The sequence below is a fragment of the Ovis canadensis genome, chromosome 1 (assembly GCF_042477335.2).
Source record: "Ovis canadensis isolate MfBH-ARS-UI-01 breed Bighorn chromosome 1, ARS-UI_OviCan_v2, whole genome shotgun sequence".
NCBI lineage: Eukaryota > Metazoa > Chordata > Mammalia > Artiodactyla > Bovidae > Ovis > Ovis canadensis.
In genome coordinates, this window is record NC_091245.1 from 114,863,811 (window position 1) to 114,889,192 (window position 25,382).

Genomic DNA, 25,382 nt, shown 5'->3' on the forward strand with positions numbered 1-25,382 from the left:
GCGATATGGCAGACCCGGGTTCGATCCCTGGATCGAGAAGATCCTCTGAAGAAGAGGATAGCTACCCACTCCAGTATTCTTGCCTGGAGGATTCCACGGACAGAAGAGCCTGGCGGGCTGTAGTCCATGGGGTCGCAAAGAGTCAGACACTACTGAGTGGCTAACACATTCACTTTCTGGAACAGGTAAAAGAGCCTCTGCTTTTAATCAAGACTCCGTACTAAACAGTTGTACTGATCTCTTGCCTCAGCCAGTCTCATTCCTCCTACTTCCAGGTCAGGCTCAACTCTGCCAGGGAAGGGCCTGGCTACGTGAGAAAGGCCACACAGGAAGGGGAGAGGGAGCCCAGCCAGGGGTCCATACCACCCTGTGCGGCACCCAGTCGGTGCCCTCTTGGCTCAGAGGAGGTACTGCTATCTCTTTCCCAAGTTGGACCCCATCTTCTGCTGTCTCTGTTTCTTGAGCCATCATTTTCTCTGTATTTCCCCTCAATCTGGAGGCTGTTTCTGTTTTGTTCCTTTTTTAGCCTATAAATAGACTCAGGTTTCACCATCGGAAAAAAAAGATACTTCCACAGCCTGCCTTCCTATCTTGCTCTTTCCCTGCCAGGCTCTTGGGAACGATTGCATTTGCTGTATATATTTCCAAACCCCACTCATTTTTCAGCTCATTATAATTGGGCTTCCTGTGCTCTCTACAAACACTGCCCTTGCTGAGGCCACCAGGGATGTCTTAGTTGCTGTTATAAGTTTCTGGCTCCTTTCTGTCCTCCTCTCTAGAGCACCCAGTGCCTTGGACCTTTCCCTCCTGGAGCCTGTCTCCTCCCCCAGCTTCCACGGTGGTTTTCTTTTGTTCCTCTTCTGCTTTCCTGGCCTTTTCCTGCTCTGTTTTCTTTTTCTGATTCCACCTGTTCTGCCCTCCATTTAAATAGATACTGTTGAGTAGGATTCTCTCAATGATGTTTGCTCTTATTCTTCTGGCTTCTCTGGGGATCTCGTATTTTCCATGGCTTTAGCCACCCTCTGAGTCCCGGAGACTCCTAAGTCTTGCCTTTCTCCTTGATCCCTTGTTTCCAGTTGTCTCGTAGGCAAGTTCGTCTGAGTTCTTCGGTGGCTCCTCAGAGTTGACATGCTTCGAGCCATGCTCCTCTTCTTCCTTCCCTGTACCCTCAACTTTTTCCTTGTTCTGAGCCCCTCGGCCCAGTTAGTGTTTAATCCACCCATCAGGTCACCCAAGTTACATAACTCAGAATCTTCTCTCCCCACCTCGTTTTTCTCACATCCAGAGAAAGAAGCACTGCCACTGCCTCCGTCAGGCCTGCAGCTTTTCTTGCCTGGACTCAGGTTGACCAGGCTGGCTGCACAGTCTGTGCACTGCGTAACTGCAGGATATACCCGTCCCTCTCCCCTGTGCTTGGCCCCTGACTTACCCAAACGCCAATTCCATGACAGCCCCAGTGTTTGTGGATGACAAAACTAAAACCTGAGAATTGAAAGACTCACTCATTGTCTCACAGTTGTAAGCAGCAGAGCAGGGGTTTGAGGCCAGTACTTCTGATTGGCAGGCCCGGGGGCAGATTCTTCCTCTTCCCCCAGACATTCCATGTTGCAGTCATCTCTTCATTGGCCTCCCTTCTGCTCCTGTGCTCCTCAGTCTACCCTGCACGCCACCAGCTACATCATCCCCTGCTCAGACCTCCCTCAGTGCCCTGAACCCCAGAGGTGCAGGGGCTCCACAGCGGACCCTGGCCTGACCCTGTGTTCCCCTCTCTTGCCAGCCCTCCAGCACGTCTGTATCCCTGTGCCCGGGCACACCATGCTTTTCTCGGCGTCGTTTCCCTTGCAGAGACCCTTCTCCCTCCTCTGATCTGTGATGGTAGCTTCTCTTTGCACCTTCCTCCAGGTCTGCTGTCTGCAGTGTGGGGTGCCAGGGAGGCTTGCGTGTGTGGACTGCATCAGCAGGCTTCTTCACCATCAGGAAGGTTGCTGCCTTCCAGGCACACTGTTCTTTCTCTCTGGGTTCTTGGGACCTCTCAATGCCCTGCCCTCTTGGCCTTGGGGTGCTGAGGGCCCCCAGGGCTGCTGTATTATCCTCTGGGGGCTCCCTGCACTCTGCCTTCATCTTTATAAATCCTCCCTAATAGACTCTCTGCAGATGACTCAAATTACCTGTTTCTTGCCAGGACCTAGACTGGTGTGTTCCCCATGCCACTGTCCCTGCCACCCCCCACGTATTCCTTAAGAAGGCACTTGGGCAGCAGCTCCTCACCGCTCCCCGCCGCCCCATGGTGGGTAGCTTTCCTGGCTACAGGCTGGTGGCTGCATCCTCCTCCATGAGCGTGTCCACAGCGCTGTGTTCCACTGTCTTGTCTCACCCCATCAGCATACTCGGAGCTCTTCAAGGACAGGCTCTGAAACTGCTCAACTCTGTATCCCAAGAGAGTCTGACATCGGGCAGGAAAGGGGCTACATACAGAGCAAGATGTGCACTTCTGAGAATAAAGGTTATGCAGAACCACCCCAAAGGCACTATCCCTCAACGTCTGCTTTTGGGTGGCAGGAAGACAGACAATAGGAGAACTTCTGGCATACAGCAAACAAGCCAACCAAACCTCGCTGCCCCAGGCCTCCCAACTCACCTGTTTCCCAGACTTATTAAATAAAAACAAAAGACCGTTAAAATGTGATTGGAAATTGAAATGAAGTCAAATATGAGTCAGTTCATTTTTTTTTTAAGGTATGTTAGTGGCTTAGAAGTAAAGACACATGGTCCTTTATAGTTTAAAAGAAAGAAAGAAACTAGATTATGATGGAGAGGGGGTTGTCCGAGGATAAATCATAGTGATTCAGCTGTTTTCCTAGGGGCGTGTGTGAGAATTAGGGATGTTGACCCCTGGAGTGAACACCTGCCCTGACTCGCTGGCTTGTTCTCTTATCCTCAGTTCCTGGGAGGAGGTGCCTTCAGGTGAGCTGTGACTCGACCTCCTCTGGTGTAGCATCTGGCATCATCAGGCAGGCAGATCAGGGCAATCAGCAGAAGAAAAATACTAGGAGAGGGAGTACCTGGCGATGCCAGCCAGGCCCAGCCAGCCATGCTGCCAGGCCTAGGTAGGGAGACACTTTCTCTTCATTTCCTGTCATGTGTTGAGCAAGTGGCCTGAGGGTGAGAGATTAGAGCCGAAGACATGAGCGTGTTACGGAGTGAGTCCCTGGGTCCTTTGGACAGACGGAGAACAGTCCACCTTTGGACAGACTGAGATGTTCTTAGGACATTCGTCATATTCCTGAGTTGGTTTAGGTGAAGAAACTCGGATGTAAGGTGGGCAGTCAGGGACAGCAAAGCAGTCAGGCACCACTTGCTCAAGTGCCCATTGAAAATCTTACCCATGTGAGAATGAATTCGTTTTCCATAAAGAATCTATAAAGACACCCAGGGCTTGGCAAAATACCTGGAATAAGGAAATTCACGGTTCCTAGGCAGCATAAAATGTACCAGAGCACTGACTTGTAGGTGGATATAGAGATGAACAGTAGTAATAACAGTTTAATAGCAAATGATGTTTGACAGTTATTAATAAACTAAGCAGAGGATTCAGACGTGAAGGACTTTAAGATGGCCAGGGTTCAGATTCTGTCTCAGAGACTGCAGCGGGCCAGATTGTGCTCCTCAAAAAGATATGTGGAAGTCCTAAGGCCTGGCATCCATGGACGTGACTTTATTTGGCAGAAGGACTTTGCTGATGTAACCAAGTCAGGATGAAGTCATGGTAGATTACGGCAAGCCCTGAGTCAAGCCCTGGTGTCCCTATAAGAGGGGAATTTGGAGACAGAAACATGATGGGGAGGCTCAGGGGGACAGCTGTGGACGTGGAGGCAGCAGATTGAAGCGACCCCACTAAAAGCCGAGGGATGCCAAGGACTGCCAGCCACCCCCAGAGGCTGGGACAGAAGCAAGGAATGGACTTTGCAGCAGAGGCTCTCAAAGGACCTGACCTTGCCGACATCGTAATGTCTGTCTTCTGGCTTCCCAAACGCCGAGAAGTTAAATTTCTGTTATTTTAAACCATCCACTTTGTGATCATTTGTGACAGCAGCCCTCAGAAACTAGTACTGATACCTCCCAGCTCTGGGCCTCCCCGGGGGCTCAGTGGTCAAGAACCTGCCTGCCAAGGCAGGAGATGTCAGAGACGCAGGTTCGATCCCTGGGTCGGGAAGATTCCTTGGAGGAGAAAATGGCAACTCACTCCAGTATTCTTGCCTGAAAAAGTCCATGGACAGAGGAGCTTGACAGGCTACAGTCCATAGCGTTGCTGAAGCAACTTAGCCCACATGCGTGCACAAGCTGTGTGACCTTGAGAAAGTTGACTAACCTACCTGTTTCTTCATCAGTTGAATGGAGGCTGGTAGTAGGACCTATCTCATAAGGTTGTGAGGATCAAATGAGTTTTTACATGTAGTATGATTTGAGCAGCGCCTGGCACTCGAGAGAGACATGTGAGATTAGCAAATATTCTTGTTTACTTCAGTTTAGTAAATTTTTCTTTGATTGCCTACTGTGTGCCAAGCATTGTATATAAATCATTTCATTTGATTCACATAACAATCCTGTGAGACTCTTCTCATACCATTTTGCAGTTGAGAGAACTAAAGCTCAGAGCTTTGAGAAAGTAGAAGGGCTGGCAACTCAACTGAGGCTTTGCAGCTCTGTTTTGTCAGTTCTGTTATTCCATGAAACCAAATCATCTCAAGGACAACAGGGGAGTGGATCAGGAAGGATGTGAACTTTTGATTACGATTGATTTTGCATTGGGAAGATTTATGCCTGACCTTTCTCTCCGCATACCATTTAAAAGAAGGGCAGTATTCACTGTCTTAGAAGCAAGAGGACAATTGTTCATGGGGAAAGAGGAAGAAGATGCAGCTTTCTAAGGAAGGCTCCCCAAGCACATACCAATCAAAGCAGCACCCTTGTATTCGTGTGGGCTGGTGTTTTCTCTGCTCCCTGGCTCTGGGAGGAAAGCTGTGTCTCTGAGCAAGAGCCTTCAGGAAGCCTGAGCATCCTAAGTGTAGGAAGGCTGGCTGACCCCAGGGAACATGAACATGCCAAATGTGCAAACCTAGATAACACAGAAGCAGAGGAGAAAGAATGGGCAGCCTGCGTAAACACATTTGGTTTCTGAAAGCCAACAGCAGGTGATAGTTATTTTGTAGAAATGACCAGTGTTGCAGAGAAGTTAAAGCCTTGGGGTGTATGAAAGGATTGTGGTGGTTTTGTGAGGGACACTAACCTGTTTTTTGCCTGCTTGTCAAGTAGCAAGCAAGAAGAAATTCACTTATCACAGTGCTTGGCATTTAGAAATTGCTATATGGTGGTTTGTGGTTGATTCAAGTAAACCAGCAGAGATTTTGTGGGGGCATAAGAAAGCACTTCTAACAGCTGTGGAATTAAAACATAAATTAAACGCTAAGATAGGACGTGAGGGTGCCTTAACTAGACTTTCAAAAGATAAATGTGTATTTGTCTGGCTCTCACTAGGTTTTAAAATTCAATTGATTGCTTACTTCTTATTCTAGGTGCACACTAGAGAGTTGTCATAAAAATTTAGACGTGTTTATAATGTTATGCCTTGAAGAAACCTCAGAAACCAGCTGTGATCCTTGAATTTTTCCACCTGCAGTTGCATAGATGGGCCTGTCTCATGAGGTCTCTCCTAGCCCGAGAATCCCAAGCTTCTTTCCAGATCACGCTGTGTGAGGCAGGTCGGTGAGGTACGGCACAGCTATGGCTGCAGGTGGATCTTGTACAGTGTACCCCTACCCCTCAGACAGCTGTGAAGTAAGGAGACCAGTTCCATGAGGGACTGTGGCACCATTTCCGGAGTTGATCACCGTACCTATATGACAAATAGCAGCCCAGAGAAAGGTAAGTCTAATGGAGCCCAGTACTGAAATCAAGAATGGCTAAATTGAGGGATGAGGAAGAGGAATATTGAATTAACTTCTGATAAAACCAGCCCCAAAAAAAGAAAACAAGCCAACGTGATAAAGGGTCCTGGACATACAGTGGGAGAGAAAGATAATCAGACCAAAGCAGCAACAAGAAAAACGATCAAAATGAAAGGCAATTTTATCTAAAGATTAGATTAAAATAAGAGACAAAGGGAAAGGAATGATGACTAGGGACAGAAGTGTGAAGCTGTGTGGATGCTCCAGGACTGGGTAGGAAGAGAGAAAAACACACCAGTGTTCAGGCAGCGTGCACGGGCTGGGGGGAGGGGGAGGGGTTGTTCATTGCCCTAGGTTTCTTTGGTCTGTTTCTATTAGTAAAGTGTTGGGGTCCTCCCTCCAGACCACTGCCTTTTCTAATATTCTCCCCAGGCCATCTGAAGATAACACATTCCTTTGGAGGACCCAGAGAAATGGCACAGGCTGGACTGTTTGGGCAGAAGCCATGCTGGGTTTTCCCAGGACTGTGGCTTCATGGCTGTGCCACACTCACTGGTCTCTGTGCTCTGCATTTTCACATCGTGCTGCTGCTTCCTCCAGAGGTTTACCTTAAGACCCCGCTGGGTTCAGTCTTCACCATCTACTAGTTACTTGGCAGCTTATCTTTTTAATCCTGATTCGTTTCCATGTGTCCTTGTGGGATAAGGATGTCCCTGCCTTCCAGGACCTTAAAAGAAAAATCTCTGCTCCACGTTCAAATTGGAGAACCCCCAGAGAGTGGTGATATTGGGGAAACAGTGATGATTTCTCTTGTTCTTGCATTTGCTGTCTCCAGGGTTATTTCCACAGTTTTAAAGTATCTGTGCAATGAGTTATGGAGTGTCTGTCCATCTACCATCTCATCCACTTTCAGTATTTGTCCAGCCCAGAAGTTTACAGCCACTCTGAAAGATGTTTTTATTGCTCTCAGTTTATGGATTAGGGAAGAAGGCTGAGAGAAGGAAAAGAGTTTGCCTGGGCCTGAGGCAGGTGTTGCTCCTCTGTTCTGAGGTCCCATGCTTTCTGCTGTGTCAGGTCCCAGCTGGCTAGGGAAGACCTGGCAGGTTTTGAGCAGAAGGCAGCTTGGAGACTTCTCTGTGGAGCTCTGTGTCTGTGGGTGTTAGATAGGGGAGCATGGATGTGGTCTCAGGAAATGTTGCAGGTGACTCAAAACCCTTTCCATTCTCTGTGGCCAGTGGGTTGAGAGGTCAGCCAGCAGTCCCCATGGAGATAAGGGGAGACGGGGGCAGGATGCTAATGCTGGGGTGGGGGTGGTACATGGCCATGGCATTTTAGAGTGTGTAACTTTCAGAGGGCGGAATGATGACAGAATAAGATTATGACCTCAGGAAATAAGAGATGAGAACTTAAGATTCTAACTGGGTCCATAAAGGTGAGACTGTGAAGAAGAATCACATGACTACCTACAGTTTCATATAATGTCCTTTGAGAAGTATGGAAAGCAGAGCTTAAGGTCAAGTATAAGTGCAGAGGAATTCAAAGTCTGAATGCATTGGGCTCATGGAAAAGGCTGATGATGATATATGTATATCTATGGCTGATTCATGTTGAGATTTGACAGAAAACAACAAAATTCTGTAAAGCAATTATCTTCCAGTAAAAAAAAATTTAAAAAAGAAAAGAGAATAGCACATGACAAAGAAATTCTGAAGTTGCTTTGTTCTAACCATGTCTCTCCTTTTTTTTTTTTTCCCCTCAAGTAGAGAACTATTGGATCTTCAAACCAGAAATGCTAGAACATAGGTGATTTGAAAAATGGAAGAAATTCAAAAACCATGACGAAATAGGCAGATGTCCCTCCCTCACTCCTTTAAATGTGTCCAGGCCTTGCTCACTTAGGACCTGGGCTCCTAAAGAATATGATTACAAAATCATTATTGGTCACCTTTGCAAAGTCATGAGAAATAGATGAGATATGAGAAGATTACAAGAATAAGACATTTCACTTGTCAGAAAAGAGGAAAATCTGAGTCTAGGAATTACAGATTAGTGAATTTGTCATTGCCCCTGGGCAAAATTCTAGAAGAGATTATTAAGCAGATGATCTGTGAGAGCTTGGAAAAAGAAATAGTGATCACTGAGCCAGTCCTCAAAACCAATTACCAGATGTGCTTAAGAAATCTGCCTTGAGAGCAGTTGTGCAAATTAGCTTCCGACGTTTGAGGTGATCACAGTGTGAATAAGCAGTGAGATGCTGTAACTAAAGAAAAAAAAAAAAAAAGATCAGAGAGGCTTTGCTAAAAATTCAGTTCTAGGGCATAGAAAGTATCCAGATTCACTCTGTGGTATTCTCATCCCTTTAGGAATATGCGTTTAGTTCTGTAAACTGTATTTTGAGTCACTGGTAAATTGGAGTGTATATACAGAAAAGGTTAACAAGGAAGATAGAGATCATATTTACTAAGCAAACAACTCATTATGTGTTAAGGCATTATGCTAAATGTTGGAGGGGAGTTAATACTTAATACTATGAAGAGATCATTAATTCACCTATTTCAGATGAGGAATGAAAGAGTTATGCCGACTGAGTAGTTTGCATAAGGCCAACAGCTAGGAAGTGGCAAAGCTCAGGCTTCAACCCAAACCTCTCAACCCAAAGCCCATGCTCTTTATTACCAGAGTAATAAGTAATCTAGAAAATGGACTGGTTGAGGAACTCTTCAAGAGGAAAAATGAGAGGAGTAAATAGAAGTATGGTGATGGTTTCCACGTGTTCAGATGGTCACCACTTGGAAGAAGGATTAGCTTTGTTCTCTAAGACAGAACTAGGGCGGAGGTGTACTAGCAGCAGTTACCATTTACTAAATATTTGCTCTAAGCTGATCTTTCTGTATACATTCATTTTTTAAACCTCATGAATGAGGTACAGTACTGTGATTATCCCCACTTCACAAGTGAAGAGCCATGAGGAAATCAAGATAATGACCAGGATCTCACAGCTATAAGTAGCAGAGTCTGAGGCTTTAATCCTTGTCTGTCCTACGCCAAGGACAGTGTTTTCAGCCATTTCTCTCTACTGCATTCCCGTTGGTAGATTTCTAATCAGTATAAGGGAAAATTCCCAAGTAATTAGAAGCCCTCAGAAAGGAGGAATGGATACTCTAACAAGAGTGAATTGCCCACCACTGACAGTTGCTGAATGGCAGGGGTGCTGGGTTGGACACATCTGATGATTACGTAGGTGTCTTTCTACTCTGTATTCCAACATTTTTTCTATTTTCCTAAGAGAAACACATTTACTTATTGATTAATAGTCAAGGAAGTGGGGGCTGGGGTGGTGGTGAGTCTTGTGGTTTTTATCAGTTTGGCAACTTGAATTCCAACATGATGATAAACCCCAAATCCAATTCCTCCAAGATATTGTTTATATTTCAGTTATTTATGGTAAGTTTATGAACATAATCTGCAGAAAAGTCTATTGCTTTGGCTTTAAAGCATATAGTTTCATTACTAAGTGAAAATGACAATTCTATGCATATTTTGAAATAATGCCAAGAAATTATAAGAAATTTGAAGTCAGAATAAATGTAAAAAGATCTTTTGCTTTTGTTTAGCCACTCAATCATATCCGACTCTTTTGAAACCCTGTGGAGCTCACCAGGCTCCTCTGTCTATGGGATTTCCCAGGCAAGAATATTAGAGTAGGTTATCATTTCCTTCTCCTGGATTCTTCCCAACTTAGAGATCAAACCCACGTCTCCTGCATTGCAGGTAAATTCTTTACCACTGAGCTACCGAGGAAACCAGTAAGATCTTCAGTTCAGTTCAGTTGCTCAGTCGCGTCTGACTCTTTGTGACCCCATGCATTGCAGCACACCAGGCTTCCCTGTCCATCACCAACTCTTGGAGCTGACTCAAACTTATGTCCATCACATCACTGATGCCATCCAACCATCTCATCTTCTTTCGTCCCCTTCTCCTCCCACCTTCAATCTTTCCCAGCATCAGGGTCTTTTCCAGCGAGTCAGGTCATGCTGGGCTGGATGTTGCACAAGCTGGAGTCAAGATTGCGAGGAGAAATATCAAGAACCTCACATATGCAGTTGACAGCATCCTTATGGCAAATGACAGAAAGCAAAGAGGAATCAAAGAGCCTCTTGAGGAAGTTCATGAAAGAGGGGTGTGAAAAAGCTAGCTTAAAACTCAACATTCAAAAAACGAAGATCATGGCATTCTGTCCCATCACTTCATGGCAAATAGATGGGGAAACAACGGAAGCAGTGACAGACTTTATTTTCTTGGGCTGCAAAATCACTGCAGATGGTGATTGCAGTCATGAAATCAAAAGACCTTTGCTCCTTGGAAGAAAAACTATGGTAAAACTAGATAGCATATTAAAAAGCAGAGATTTTACTTTGCCAACAAAGGTCCATATTGTCAAAGCTGTGGTTTTTCCAGTAGTCATGTATGGATGTGAGAGTTGGACAAAAAAAAAAAAGCTGAGCACCGAAGAACTGATGTCTTCAAACTGTGTTGCTGGAGAAGAATGTTGAGAATCTCTGCACTGCAAGGAGATCGAACCAGTCCATCATAAAGGAAATCAACCCTGGATATTCATTGGAAGAACTGATGATGAAGCTGAAGCTCCAATACTTTGGCCACCTGGTGGAAAGCACCAACTCATTAGGAAAAGAACCCTTATGCTGGGAAAGATTGAACACAGGAGGAGAAGGGGATGACAGAGGATGATATTGTTGGATGGCATCACCAACTCAATGGAAATGAATTTGAGCAAACTCTGGGCGATGGTGAAGGACAGGGAAGCCTGGTGTGCTGTAGTCCATGGGGCTGCAAAGAGTTGGCTATGACTGAATGAGTGAGCAACAACCATGTCCCAACCACAACACACATACACATATACACGCTCATGCTCGCACAATCACAGTTCTTAAAACCAAAGTATGAAGAAATAAGGGTTCTTTTTTTTTTGAAGGTTCATAACTTTTATTATTTTTTTAATTTTTACTTTTACTTTATTTTACTTTACTGTATTGGTTTTGCCATACATTGACATGAATCAGCCACAGGTGTACCTGAGTTCCCAATCTTGAACCCCCCTCCCACCTCCCACCCCATATCATCTCTCTGGATCTTCCCCGTGCACCAGCCCCAACCTTCCTGTATTGAACATAGACTGGCAGTTCGTTTCTTACATGATAGTATACATGTTTCAATGCCGTTCTCCCAAATCATCCCACCCTTTCCCTCTCCCTCAGAGTCCGAAAGTCCATTCTATACATTTATGTCTCTTTTGCTGTTTCGCATACAGGGTTATCATTACCATCTTTCTAAATTCCATATATATGCATTAGTATACTGTATTGGTATTTTTCGTTCTGGCTTACTTCACTCTGTATAATCCGTTCCAGTTTCATCCACCTCATTAGAACCGATTCAAATGTATTCTTTTTAATGGCTGAGTAATACTCCATTGTGGTTCTTGGAGTATATTTTGTAGATTTAGAAATTTGGACCTGAGCCCTTAATTTGTTGATCTATTAATTTGTGGGTGAATGAGGTCACATGGAAAAACTGCCTGCTTCTTGATTGTATTGGTAGATATTTTTCCAAGCTCTTAACTATTTGGCCTTTTAGTTAGCTAGAGGTTCCAGGCTTTTAATAACTTGCACATTGAGTTTCTGATCTCAGATATAACAGAGCTGTCTCCAGTTCAAAGAGTTTGGCTTCATTCATGCCCAGGCTGTCATCGTGTTTGCCGAAAACGTGCTTTGTCTACAAAGGTGAAGGGCATCCTAGCTTGCTGCCCCCCTGAGCGCCTTCCAGGTCTCTGAGTCTTGCTGGCGTGTGCATCTGCCTTCACGTCTGCTCCGTCCATTTTAATTCTGGTTCTCAGTCCTTAGGTTCTTCTACATGTGCTCAGCCATCTCCGACTCAGTACGACCCTGTGAACTGCAGCCTGCCAAGCTCCCCTGTCCATGGGATTCTCCAGGCAGGAATACTAGAGCGGGTTGCCATTTCCATTGGGGTGTTATGTAATAATAAATGAAAAACTCAGAAATCAGAGGAGCTTTAGGTGTGATGCATCTGAACTAACAGGACCTGTCTTCTAGGGGGGGTATGAATAGCCAAGCAGAGTACATTATGGGTGCTGATTAATGACAGGAAGGATGCCTGCCTCCCCTCCTAAGCAGATGTTAGGAACCTTTTGTGCCAGTCACTGTGCTGGCACTAGAGTACCAAGATGTGGTCTTTGGTTCCTTCAAGAAGCTTCAGTGTAAACATCATCATGTGAGATACGTGCTATGGTAAAGGTGAGCCCAGGGGTGTCAGCAGCTCAGATTTGCAGGCAATGTGGGCAGGGAAGCCTTCTCTGAAGCAAGTCTTCAAGGATGCCAGAGGTGTCACCACAGATGCAGGGGCAGGCAGATGTATGCAGCTAGTCCTGAAGAGCTATGTAGGTCAGGCCTCTGGAGAGGGATGAAAGCAGAAATGCAGATACTCCATGCTGAGGAGTGTGGGCTTTATCCTGAGGGCAGTAGGAAGCCTTTGAATGGTTTTTAAAAGGAAATACCAGGATGTTGTCTGTGTTATTAAAATGCTGTTTTTTTTTAGCAGAATAGACAGTGGGTTGGCAGTAGGTGAAGTAGGAAGCAGAGAGACCCTAGGTGAGTTGCAAGACGCCAGATGAATAGTAAGGACCTGTGGACTAAGGCAGTACTGTGAGATTGAAGAAAAACACATTCCAGAGATGTGTCAGGAGATGGACTGCAGAGAACCTGGTCATGATGACAGATAGGGGAGAGCAAAGGAAGAAGGAGTCGAGGGTGTTGCCCAGGTCTCTGGCTTGAGTGGACATTGCACCCTTTATCAAGAGGGGGCTCGGCCACTCGCCACAGCTAGAGAAAATCACATGCAGCAACAGAGAGCCTGTGTACCACAACAGAGACCCAGCACAGACAAGAAATAAGTAGAAAATAGTTTTAAAAAGGAGAATATTGGGGGGGGGTGGAGTAAAGCTGAGAAATTCTTTAGTTTGCATGTAACAAATCTTCTGTGTAAGAGTAAAAAGATAAAGCTACATTTTGAGCCATGACATTAATATTTAAAAACTGATTCAGGTATAAAAGCAAAAAGATTTTGTAATCATTGTGTTACTGTAAGTGCATTTTTAAAAGACTTAAGAAAATTTGCTGTGTTAGGCTTACAGTTACAGTCTATGCTTAACCATTTGGAAAAATGCAATTGACTGCATAAAAACTTCCTATTTATAGTTGTTAAAAGAGTTTGTAAATATTTGGATGGTTTTGCATTAAGGATTAAGCAAACATTAAATAACATACAAATAATTTCTTCATGGCACTCATTTTCTATTTGTTTGTTGATATCTCCTGCCTATGAGCTCCCTGAATTCGGGGGCTTTTTTCTGTCCTGTTACTTGTACCTCTGGCGGCTGGGACAGTGCCTGACCCCCAGTGTGCACTCTGGGGGATTGGCTGACTAATGGAGTGAATACATGGACGCCTCGGCCTGATGGAGAGGGATGGAAAGTGGATTAGCTGTCACCAAGGGACCTAGATAATGAAACAGTGTCTTAGTCTCTCCATAGGTGGTTGGCATTGCTGGTTCCCTAAGTCTTCTCATTTGGAGGTATTAGGAAACCTCCCCACATTTCCCTGGATTAGAAGCAGACGTACTGCTCTGATGAGGATGGAAATGATTTTTTCCTGTAACCTACAAGTTACCAGGAAAGATGTACTGCCCAGTGCTAGCGTGGGGTCCACGTCCTGCCCATGTCCACCCTCCAGCCTCTGGAGGTCACTCACAGGAACGTCAGTGTTTGTACAGCTTGCGGAAAGTGCCTCCTGCATTGTGGTTTTCATCGGAAGGAGGCCTGCTCTAAGCACTGATTAGAGCTCTGTCTGCGGGGGGTCCTTATACAGAGGTTTCCTTGTTGGAGATTTGAACCTGAGCCATTTTCAGTGCATTTTTCTGTTGTTCTCCCTATAGGATCTTCTACGTCTCTCATGATTCCCAAGACTTGAAGATCTTCAGCTATATCGCTCGAGATGGTGCCAGCAATATCTTCAGGTGTAACGTCTTTAAATCCAAGAAGAAGGTAAAGGGGCTGTCATTGGTCATCTCTTCCTCTGATGGAAGCAGAGTGTTCCCAACATTGACCTGCCTCCTTGCTGATGAAGAGGCAAGATTTGGAGGTGGCTATTTGAATGCAAGATATAGGGCACCTCTCTCACTCATCAGCCATTGCTTGTACATAATGAAATTCTCTTTCAGTTTCATTTGAACTTGGTACTTAGTTGTATGCAAACGACTAGAGAGATCGCAGCCACTGGAAAAGTGCTTTGGAACACAGCAGGCAGACAGCACCAGGAGTGATGCTTATGGTGTGTGGTAGGAAAGAAGGCTGCCACTCACCGAAGTCACCCTTCATCATAATTCTGTATTCTGATCAGTGACCTCCAAATATGACATGGTGGGATCTAGTTAGACTTTGTGATGTTGGTTGTCCTGGATGGTTATTTTGGTACAGTAACCTTGATGCTTGAGTAAATGCAACCTTTGCAGTTCTGTAGAGACAGGGTTCCTCTCTATCATGCCTCTAGGAGTCTAGTGCACAAAACTGGGGTTAGGAAACATGAGCTGTAACCCCTCTTCTCTCCTGGACCCCTGAATTATGTTATGAGGGTCAGTATCCCCCTTCGATCTCAGCTTCCCTCTCTATAAAATAAGGAGGGGCATCAAAACAAGCATTTCCTAAAATGTACCCTGTAAAACATTTACCATCCAAAACATTTAATATGTTAACATTTAACATATTAAAACTATTTAATTTAAATGTGCTAGAAAGTCCTAAGTTAGAGAAATCCCTTTAGCTTTAACCTAGCATTTCTCAAACTGAATTGGCCATGAAATCATATTTTTTTCCATGTATATGTGTTAATGTCCTGGGAATTACTTTTCTGTAGAAGAGAATTGGAAAGTAATATTTGTGTCTGTAAGGTCCCTGACAGGTAAAGGTGGAATGGTAAGATTCTTACCACTCTAGACACAAACCAGTGACCCTGACTTTCTATGAGGACTACTTCTGAATTCTCTCCTGCTTGTCCCTTCTTCGATGCCATGTGACATCTTAATGCATCTTATGTCCTAAGACAAATAGATTGGTGGGTACTGTGCCAAGTGGGGATAATAAGAATAAAACATGACAGGGTCGAGATTTACTGTAATATTATGTACGTCCCATCTCCCACCCTGGCTTCACAAAGAGAATTATACTTTGCTGATTCAGCCTCTTCCTCTAAGGAGATGTGTGCCCTTACCCACCTATTCTCAGACTTTTCAATGCAAATCATGGAATTGAAGGGAACGAGCCAGAACTGGAAAAGTAGAAGGAAAAAAGGGCAGGTTACCAGATTTCACTTTTAGGTGATAGTACAGTTGAGAGGGGGGAAAAATGAAAGTAGGATATGAAAGAACTGATAGAGGAGGAAGTGTGGCAGCAAGGGGGACCCCTTCCAGGGCCCGAAACTGGGCTCTTGTCTAACTCTTAGAAATGAATTGTCTGAGGAGACACATGTGCTGACAAAGCAAGAGATTTTATTGGGAAAGGACACCCGGGCAGAGAGCAGTAGAGTAAGGGAACCCAGGAGAACAGCTCAACAGCTCTGCCACAGTGGCTTGCAGTCTGGGGTTTTATGGTGATGGATTAGTTTCCGGGTTGTCCTTAGCCAATCATTCTGACTCAGAGTCCTTCCTGGTGGTACACGCCTTATTCAGCCAAGATGGATGCCAGAGAGAAGGATTCTGGGAGGTGGTCGGACATGTGGTGTCTCCTTTTGGCCTTTCCTGAACTCTTCTGGTCGGTGGAGGCTTATTAGTTCCGTGTTCCTTAGCAGAACCTCCTGTCGTAAAACAACTCATGCAAATGGTTACTATGGTGCCTGGCCAGGGTGGGCTGTTTCAATCAGTGTGCTTCCCCTAACAGAAGGAGAAGGACAGAAAGAAAGCCAGAGGGACTGGAGATGAGAATTGAGGGGTTGGGAGAGGGAAAAGCACTTGTGTGGTTTTGAGGTGTAGTGGAGCTCGGAAGGAAGGAAGGGAAATGCACAGTGTTCCTGAGACTTAGAAACTGGACCGTCTGCAGGGCTCCTCAACAGGAACAAAGACTAGGATTCCCTGTCATTCATTTTGAGTGCTCCACTCTATATTAAGTTTTGTCCAGAGACCGGACTGTGTGAATCTGGGACTTTATTAAAGTTACAAATACCATATTTTAATTTACAGAGTGCTTTAATGTTTAATCTTACAAAAAATCCACGTGAAGAAGTTAAGATGGTAATCTCCATGGGATAAGTAAATTGAAAGATTAAATGACTTGCCCAAGGTCCCATGAATAAGCACTGACTGGCTAGACTCAGGGAGACATGTAGAATGAAAGGATTTTGAGCAGGAACTCTAGGTAAAGGAGATCGTTATGTTTGCTTTGCCATCTGATCTGGTACAGCAGCGCAAACACAGTGGGATCGTCCAGCCCTTCTGCCAAAACCTGAGTCTAAGAACAATGCCCACTGGAACTTTGATCTTGAAGAGAAGCACAGAATGAAGTTCTTATTACCCAGGGAGAAAGGAGCAGTCATCGGGCCCCCCTCAACACCAGTTTTGTCCATGTCTCAGAGCTAATGCTGACCTCTGGCTCTTGTATTTTCTCTGTCCCTTTTGCCCTCACCTACTGAGACTCTTAACTCTTCTGAGCTGGTTCTCAGGCCCTTTGTTGGCCTGTAGCCACATGGCTGAAGGAATTGTTTACAGACAGCCTGGGCTGTGAGCCCCATTGCTGCTGAACTATAGGTGGAAGGGCTGGTTTCCACGCCAGGAAAGAAAAGTGAATTAATTGTTCCGCAAAGGAAACAGAGTTGGGGAGGAGTGGGACCACGTCTGCAAGGTTTTGCAAGCTTACCCTGGTTAGTCTCCAGATCTGGTAATTTCCTTTCTTATAAAGCATTTCTGATTTGGAGAGATAATAGTTAGCTTGGGAAGGAGTTTTAATTGGCGAATGGTAGGAATACTTAAGAGGTGAGGGGGAAAGTACTAAATACCCTGAGTAAGTCTGTCTAGTAGGGTTGTTTCTGGTTGTTGTGGGTCAGTCGGGAGGTCTCTTGACTGTAGCTCAGCAGTAAAGAATGAACTCCTGCAATGCAGAAGTGACAGGAGACGTGGGTTCAATCCCTGCATTGGGCAGATCCCTTGGAGAGGAACCCACTCCAGTGTTCTTGCCTGGAAAGTTCCATGGACAGAGGAGCGTGACAGACTACAGTCCATGGGATTGCAAAGAGTCAGACGTGACTAAAGCAACTGAGCACACGGTCTCTTGACTGGAAACCAGTGGACCTGGGTGTTCTCCAGGGCCTTTATGTTGATCATAGTGTAGAGAAACCTTCTATGAGCTCCTTGCTATGTTAACGCTTGGTTATTGCTCTTCACATCATGTCATGTCCCCAGTGTGTCCTCATGGCATTTCCCATGACAGGCTTCTCATGTGGGTGAGCCTTACCTTATAGTTCACCATGGGAAACGTGATTGTCTCTCCCATAGTTAGCAACATGGGTAGGATTCTCAGATTGCCTGGCAGATGACCTCCCTGCACCTGGCTGCCAGCACCATGGTTATTCTGTGCCTATGGGTCTTCCTTTAATTACCCACGTAGCCAATGTGGTTCTCGTCTTTGGAACTTTAATCTTAAGCTGATTTTTTTCAGTTGGGCCTTCGTCAAAAGTAAGGTAGCAGAATATCGTAGGAAGATAATATACTATCAGCCATTCATCTATTACTCTATATTATCCATCCTTATATTATTAAGTCAAATAATATCCAGTCAGTTTGGGTTACTTGCTATGTGCTCGTGACTGTTCTAGACTCTTCATTTAAATTATCTTACTTTGTTCCTTCAGCAGCCCTGTAAGCTGTAGGTCCTATGATATGCTTAGTTTTATGGATGAGAAAATAGAAGCTTAAGGGATGTAACTCATCATAAGTGGTGCAGAGGCTTCCCTCGTGGTTCAGTGGTTGGAACTCTGGATTCCAGCTGCACGGGGCTCAGGTTTGATCCCTGATTGGGGGACTAAGATCCCACATATAGCACACCACCGGCTCCCCCCGCAAAAAATGTGGTGGAGTTAGAACTATACCTAGAAACTCTGACACTGGAGCTTACCTCCTTCACCACCGCATTTTATTATCTTCATCAGGAAATTGCATGACTGAGGAATAACCTATTTCTCCAAGGTCTACTCGTAAATGAATTTTACTGTACTTGTTACTGGGGTATGAAGAGCTCCTTAACTCTGAATGGTCCAAGTCACTTTGACACAGATTTTCCTTTTTTTCTCTTAATATCTTTGTATGGGTAATCCTGACTCCATTTTATAGTGGGAGAAAGAGAGGGCCCAGGAAAGTAAATACCACTGATCACACAGTGAGTCAGCAATGCCCCTGAGATAAGAACCTAGCTTCCTGCTTCCTAGTCTAAGCTTTGGCCGCTTGACTCTGTTACATAAAATTCATAAAATATATGTGAGCCTCTCTGCGTCTGAGTTTCTCCAGCTACCAAATAAGATGAAAGGCATCCCAGGAATGCTGATCTGTGGGTGTGGAGTGAGGTGACCTTCAGGAAACAAATTCCATGTGACTAGGAGGGATCACCAGGATTGTAATGGGGAGATCCCAGCACTGTTCAGACCAGCGCCAGAAGCAAAGGGTTGGAAGAGGGTCTTCTCCTCGCCCAGAGTGTTAGTGACACTTCCTAGCAACACGGCTTTCCCATTTCCCTCCTTTGGGGATATAATGACAGTATTCATTTGCAAGGCCTTTTGCCTCCTGCGAAGCCTCTGTGTGTCTCTTGATCCCTCCCGTGTAGTGGAGGTCCCACTCCTGTCACACGCTCCCAGCCGCAGGTGGATGTGGCTGTCTGCCCTGACTAGGTGTGACTGTACTTAGTGCATCAGTGTGTGAAGTGCTGGTGATTAACAAGAGCCACAGGAGTCTCCCCATTATCTTCACAGGTAGCTCCTTGAAACCGTTCTGCCTGCAATCACGGCTCAGTAGGTTTGGGTTAGGAGAAATCATCTCCTCCTGTAATACTGCCACCATCGGGTCAGGGGCCACAGCACAGAAGGTTAGCCGTCCTTAAGGGCTTGGCATGGATTTTGCACAGTGATGTCAGTCATGTGCTAAAGAATGAGTGCTTTCCTGGCCAGGTTCAAGTTAGGGAGAAGAGATAGGTCCTACATTTAGGGAAGGAGGCTCTTTTTTATATTCTAAATGTTAGTGTGAGGTTGAGTTGAGAAGTCAAAATACAGAAATCGTAAGTCTCAGAATTCATGTAGTCCAAAACTCTTTGTTTATGGAGAGGAAATCAGTACCTAGAAAAGTAAATTCACTCACATGTGGTCATCTAGGTGGTTACTGATAGTACTGAGGTTGTAACTCGGCCTTCTTTTCTCTATGCTGCTGTGGTTCATGGACTAACAGAGTATGAGGAAAAAGCCAGAAGTCCATTGGCAATTCTAAGGTCTACTATCTCCTGTCAATGTTTAAAGTGTAAACCTACTTTGAAACTAAGCTTTCTCCATAGTAGCAGTATTCTGGTGTCCAAGGCATTGCCTTGATCAAATTATATGATCAGGACCATTAAATAACCTGTTAGACAGAAACCTAACCCATTTTTCAGTTCAGAGCCTTAGTTTGTTGGGTCTTCCTCTACATACAGTTTCAGATATATTTTCTTGCTTCAGCATTGCAGACTCTATAGATTGAAATCACTTGAAAAATTTAAGCTTAAATCTTTTGCTAAGGTTCAAAAAACACATTAAAGAAACATGAACTTCGGTTCTATTTTTGCTGAGATTCTGTGGTGTTAAGGTCAAGAGAAGGGCACTGTACTTTCTTGCCGTGATAAATGAAAAGAATGATAAACCTGTGAGTTATTCTAGACTGACTTACTGGGCTGAAGTTTCTTAGAATTCAGACGCGCTTGGCAGATAAATCTCCAGCTCTCAGGAGAGACAGAGTGGCAGGGGAGGGGATGTACGCTGGGGTAGAGAGCTGGTGGACTAAGAAAGGTGCTTACTTGGAGGAAGTGGGCCCCCAGTCCTCTCTTCTTTCCCCGTCATCATCATCGTATACCCCTTGCATTTTGAGCTTCTTCTAGTCACTTTGGGTTTCCCAGGTGGCGCTATTGGTAAAGAACCTGCCTGCCAATGCAGGAGACATAAGTTTGATCCCTGGGTCGGGAAGGTCCCCTGGAGAAGGAAATGGCAACCCACTCCAGTATTGTTGCCTGAACAGAGAATGGAGGAGCCTGGCAGGCCATAGTCCATAGGGTCGCACAGAGTCGAACACGACTGAAGTGACTTAGCACACACTAGTCACTTTCCTTACTTATCTGATGACTCCTTTACGTATTGCCATGAATTGTGAAGTAGAGAGCACTTTTTCCAGAACAGTGAAATTCAGAATGCTGCCACAGTTATTTATTAAATCAGCTGTAGAATAAGACTAATAGTAATTACCATTCTTTACATATATGCAGCACTCAAAAGATTCTCCAGATTTACAAGGGCCAACCAACAACAAGATGGCTTAAAATGAAAACAGAAAATAAAATCATGATTGACTGTTATTTTCCTATGGGCCAGTAAAATGCAGAAATCAACCTTCTGACTTCTGTCTTTCTAAAGGTACCATTGCAGGCTCTTGTCTGCTTTTGAGTAGATAGCCCACTCTCACTGAGAATATAGTGTTGTTGATATTTTCATGATTTTTGCTGCAGTTCATCAGATATTAATGCCGACTACCAATACAGTTGGTACCCACATTAAACATACAGAAGAGACTAGCTATTTCTTGCATCTTGACTTCTGTGTTGGATTGAGGTTGGAGGGAGGAGAAAGAGGGTTTTGTCAATATGATTAAATAGATGATTTAAAAAAACATTTCTGGGTGCCACTTGGGCAAGTGCTGTAAAGTTCTAAGACAGCTTCTTACCCAGTCCTCTTCTTATGAAATTGCCTGTAATTGGCACCCCTTGTGGGCTTCAGTGCACTATCTGCAGCCTAGAACCACTCTGAGGTTAGATATGCCCTCTTAACTTTGAAAACATCAAAGCAGCCATATCCGTTCTAATCTTGACAACTGAAAGTCCACAGATACTTTAGAGTTGCTAACACAAAACTGGCTTTTGGACGGGAAGATTTGATCCATGTGGCCAAGTACTTTCAGTGGCTTATGTAACAGTGAACTGGATTTGTACAGAAATAATACAGTGTAATGATGCTTTTTTTTTTTTTTAACCTAGCAAATTCCAGAAAATGGTCATATCCTAGAGCTGAAAAAGGCTGCCTTCCGAACATGCTGGTTATTTGTTCTGCTTCATGTCTCTAAAACCCCAGTGTGCTTTCCAAAGGTCATGAAGTGTGAGCACTTGCTTCCTGGTGACCTGTGTGGGCCGTTGGAAGGGGTTTTTCTTAAACCCTTTCCTTCTTGAGTTAGACCTGGTTTATAAACTGTACATCACAGCATGTGTGATTCCTGCATTACAAGGTGCAGGCAGAACTAGTGTTCTTGCTTAGAAGGCTAGAAGGTCCCGTCACCACGTGGGGTAGGCCTGGCAGACAGGCACCAGCATGGCCATGGGAGAGCGGATGGTATCAGTGATGGGAGCTCCTGCCAGGTGTGGGCTGGGCCTCCGAGCCACCTGCAAGTAATGTTCCCCCAGCAAGGTCCTTATATAGAATCTTCTGAAAGTAGACTTTTCACTGGTGAAGGAAGAGGAGCCTAAAAGGTCAAGAGACATCTGAACTCACCTAACAGTTGTGAGAGAAGTGGGAGTAGTCATCCAGCCCCTTCTAACTGCTGGAGTGATGAGTGGGCAGGGGCAGTCTCTTACATATATATAATCATTCTGTGAAGCAGATAGGGTAGCTTCATTGTGTATTCAAATGCAGAGAGCTCTTCATGAAACATGCTACTACTAAGTCGCTTCAGTCGTGTCCAACTCTGTGTGACCCCATAGATGGCAGCCCACCAGGCTCCCCAATCCCTGGGATTCTCTAGGCAAGACTGTGTCCTTTTACTGTGAATGGAAATACAGCCTTCACATTACAGAGGAGTAAAAGATAAATCAGAACGTTATTCAGCCCTGAATGTGCCAATCCAGAACTCTTACTCAACAATTTCCTTGCAGCAGAAACCATCTCTCCAGCTCAGACCAAAGATAATTTGGCCCAGTTCTTCTCTGTTGCTATGGGGACAGAGAGATGATGACTTTAGCCCTTTTGATGCTAACTTACCTACATTAAGAGTCAATTCCCTTTACGTCTTCATGTTTCTGTTATTGATAAAGTAAGCCCAGCCTTTTCTGAACTTCTGTTTGTTTTCTGTCTTATTTCCCCTGTGGTGCAATGAATTCCATATTCAGAATAAAACATTTCTTGAGCACTTGGTATATGCCAAGCACTGTGGGAGGGGCTCTCATGTATGTTAGCCGTATATTTATTTCTCTACGAGGCAAAGGAGAGAGTATAAACATCGGTGATTCACTTTTTCAGTTGAAGTTTACAGAGGTGTTTTGTAGTGCAAATGTGAGGAAGGGAGGCTAGGAAGGAAATGGGAGGTGGGGAGTCATTTCTAACATAGGGAAATCAGGACTAGTGAACTGTAAGTCTGCATTTTCCACTTTTTCCAGGGAATCAGATGATAGAGGCAAGAGCCAATTGCTTATCATGGTAAATGTACTAAAATGTGAAAATGAGACATGGAATATTAAATATTAATATGAGTATTAAACATTAAGACCAGCTACTTCCTTACAACCATTGTGGGCTTGTAAATAGTTGGCTGAGACTGCCAACTCAGCCAATAATTGGCTGAGTGTATGTCAGATGATGGTCCCTGATGAAGGTGAGAGAATAGGGATTTGAACCAGGGTCCAGTTTCTGCAGATGCTCAGTCCTGAGTGAATCTCATCATCTATTGTCAGCCTGATACATGAGAAAGGCAGGTCCTCTGAAAAGTCATTTCCCACCAGCTACATCCTCTTACTTATATTGGTGTGTTTCCTTCCAAAGACACGTTTAGAAATCCTGTCCCTTCTCTGGTTTATCCCTCAGACTCAAGGACACTTGTTTGAGGACCCTCCCATTTTTAATATCATCTTAAGAGTTAGTTAAGGGATGTGTCTGTGACTTACAGATTTGGAGGAATTAGTAACATGTCCTCCTTAGGAGAACCTGAGATTTTAGAGCAACAGATGTAGTAGTAAATTTGGAACTTTCTGTATGGCAACCTACTCCAGTATTCTTGGCCGGAAAATTCCATGGACAGAGGCGTCTGGCGGGCTGTTGTTCATGGGGTCACGAAGAGTCAGACAGGACTGAGCGATTGAGCACACATCTGATTTTAAGAGGGAAACTGGGTCTCTACTCTGATAATGATACAGTTGGGAAAAGACTAACTCAGCCTTTGCAGGTACTTATGCACTGATTTATCTGGGTTAATTTATGTAAAATAAGGAAGTAATGAAATTAAATACATAATCTCTACATATCATTTAGACTTACCATATTTTATTTCTAGACTTCCCCAAATTTGCCCTTTTCTGTCGCTTGTAAAGATGCCTAAGAGAGCAAAATTTCTGAGGGTCAGAAGAAGGGAAAGGGGCAAGGCTGTGTGTAATGGACCCTGGCTGTCCTTGGTAGGCAGGTCATAGTGTCTCTAATGTTCGGTAAACTGGGAATGAGCATTGCTGTAAAAGATTAACCACAGGCAGGCAGTCTGCTCTTATTCTCTTGAAGAGAATAAGCAATAGTGGATCTAAGGCCTGGGGGGAGAACTCTTGAGTAGAGCAGACTCTTCTCCATTTTCACCCGAGGATTGAGCTTCCTGGCTCAGCCTCCTTATCAGAGCACAGCTTGATTGTCAAAGGAAATGGGAAGGCTGTGGGGCACTTGGTCTGGATTGGCTAGGGACTGTGCCCTCTAACTCACACTTTTTTATATATTTGAGAAATGAGAAAGATGGAGGCTTCTTGCTTAAGACCAGTGCCTGCTGCTCCTCAACTTCCAGTGCAGAAGGAGTTCTCTCTCAGATAGTACAAACCTGTGGTGGGAGAAAGGGCCTCAGCCTGACCTTTGGGAAACAGAGGGAAGTCAAGTGTGGACATGCAGGACAGAGGCTCTGACTCACCGCTGGGTGATGGGGATCCCGCAGAAGTTACTCCCTTCTTCCTGCCTCACTTGAGGTGGCCATCATCCAGACATGTCAGGATGTTCCAGGTAAGAGATAAGTTAAGAACATCCCTAGAGTTTGCATGGTGGACTAAAAGGGGTTTGAGCTCTAAGACAGTCACTTCTAGGAAGTAGTTTGGGAAACATCAGAAAGAGAAGTTGACTGAGATCTAAAGCAGGTATATGATGGTGATTGGCTAAGATACCTTTTCATGAACATGAATGCTCTAACCTCAGATGAAAAGAGGGGACATAGACGTAATGGAAGGCTTGAGAAAATAGTAAGGGTAGCTATTTGGGGACTTGACACCTAGCAGAGAATGAATTAGAGCGGCAGTTCCACACATGGGGTCTAAGGCAATTAGGGGTTCCTGGGCATAGTAATGGAGAAATATGAGCTAATTTCAATATTATGAAAAGCATAAATGAATCACACGTTTACCCTCAGCAAGGCCTTACAGGCTATCAAAACACTGGACTCTCTTTTTGTCTATAATTGAATTGGTTTGCTGATGAGAAGTTCTGCCTGACTGCTGATGTTACCTTGTTTTGTTTTGTTTTTTTTTCCCCAACGTGATGGGTGAACTGATGGTGTCACTAGGTAGTCACAACTGACCTGAAGTCAGATTATCCAACATGTGATTAATTAACTCAAGGCGTAGAGTGACAGCCACAGTTGAATACTCCACAGTCTGTGGTGGCAGAATGGTTGGGGACCACTTTTGTAAAAGGAGCAGTGACCTTCAGTTTCCCATCCTGAGTTCTTAAACCTTGCACAGCTCTCACTGAATTCATTCTTGGTCTTTGAAGGAAAGTGAAAGCAGAACAATTAGCAAATCATAATCAGTTGTCTACTTTGGAGACCATGCCCTGAAAATCTTGCGTGTGGCTGTTCCTCCTAGCCTGTATGGGCCCCTTAAGACTCCTTTCAGGAACAGGCTCTTGTGTCCTGTCCCCTGCTGTCCTGAAGCTCCCATAACTTTGGCCATCTGATGCAAAGAGCTGACTCAATGGAAAAGACCCTGATGCTGGGAAAAATTGAAGGCAGGAAGAGTGGGGGGTGACAGAAGATGAGATGGTTGGATGGCATCACCGACTCAATGGACATGAGTTTGCA

General features: G+C 44.6%; 1 protein-coding gene across 2 annotated transcripts in view; it reads left to right on the forward strand.

Annotated features, from left to right (window-relative positions):
- Positions 1-25,382, forward strand: part of LOC138417333 (carboxyl-terminal PDZ ligand of neuronal nitric oxide synthase protein) — a 357,995-nt gene that overhangs the window by 280,041 nt on the left and 52,572 nt on the right. For both annotated transcript variants that reach the window (XM_069547209.1, XM_069547220.1), the window contains exon 5: positions 13,974-14,082. In XM_069547209.1, the coding sequence (XP_069403310.1) occupies positions 13,974-14,082 (109 nt within the window). The remainder of the gene's footprint in view (positions 1-13,973; positions 14,083-25,382) is intronic.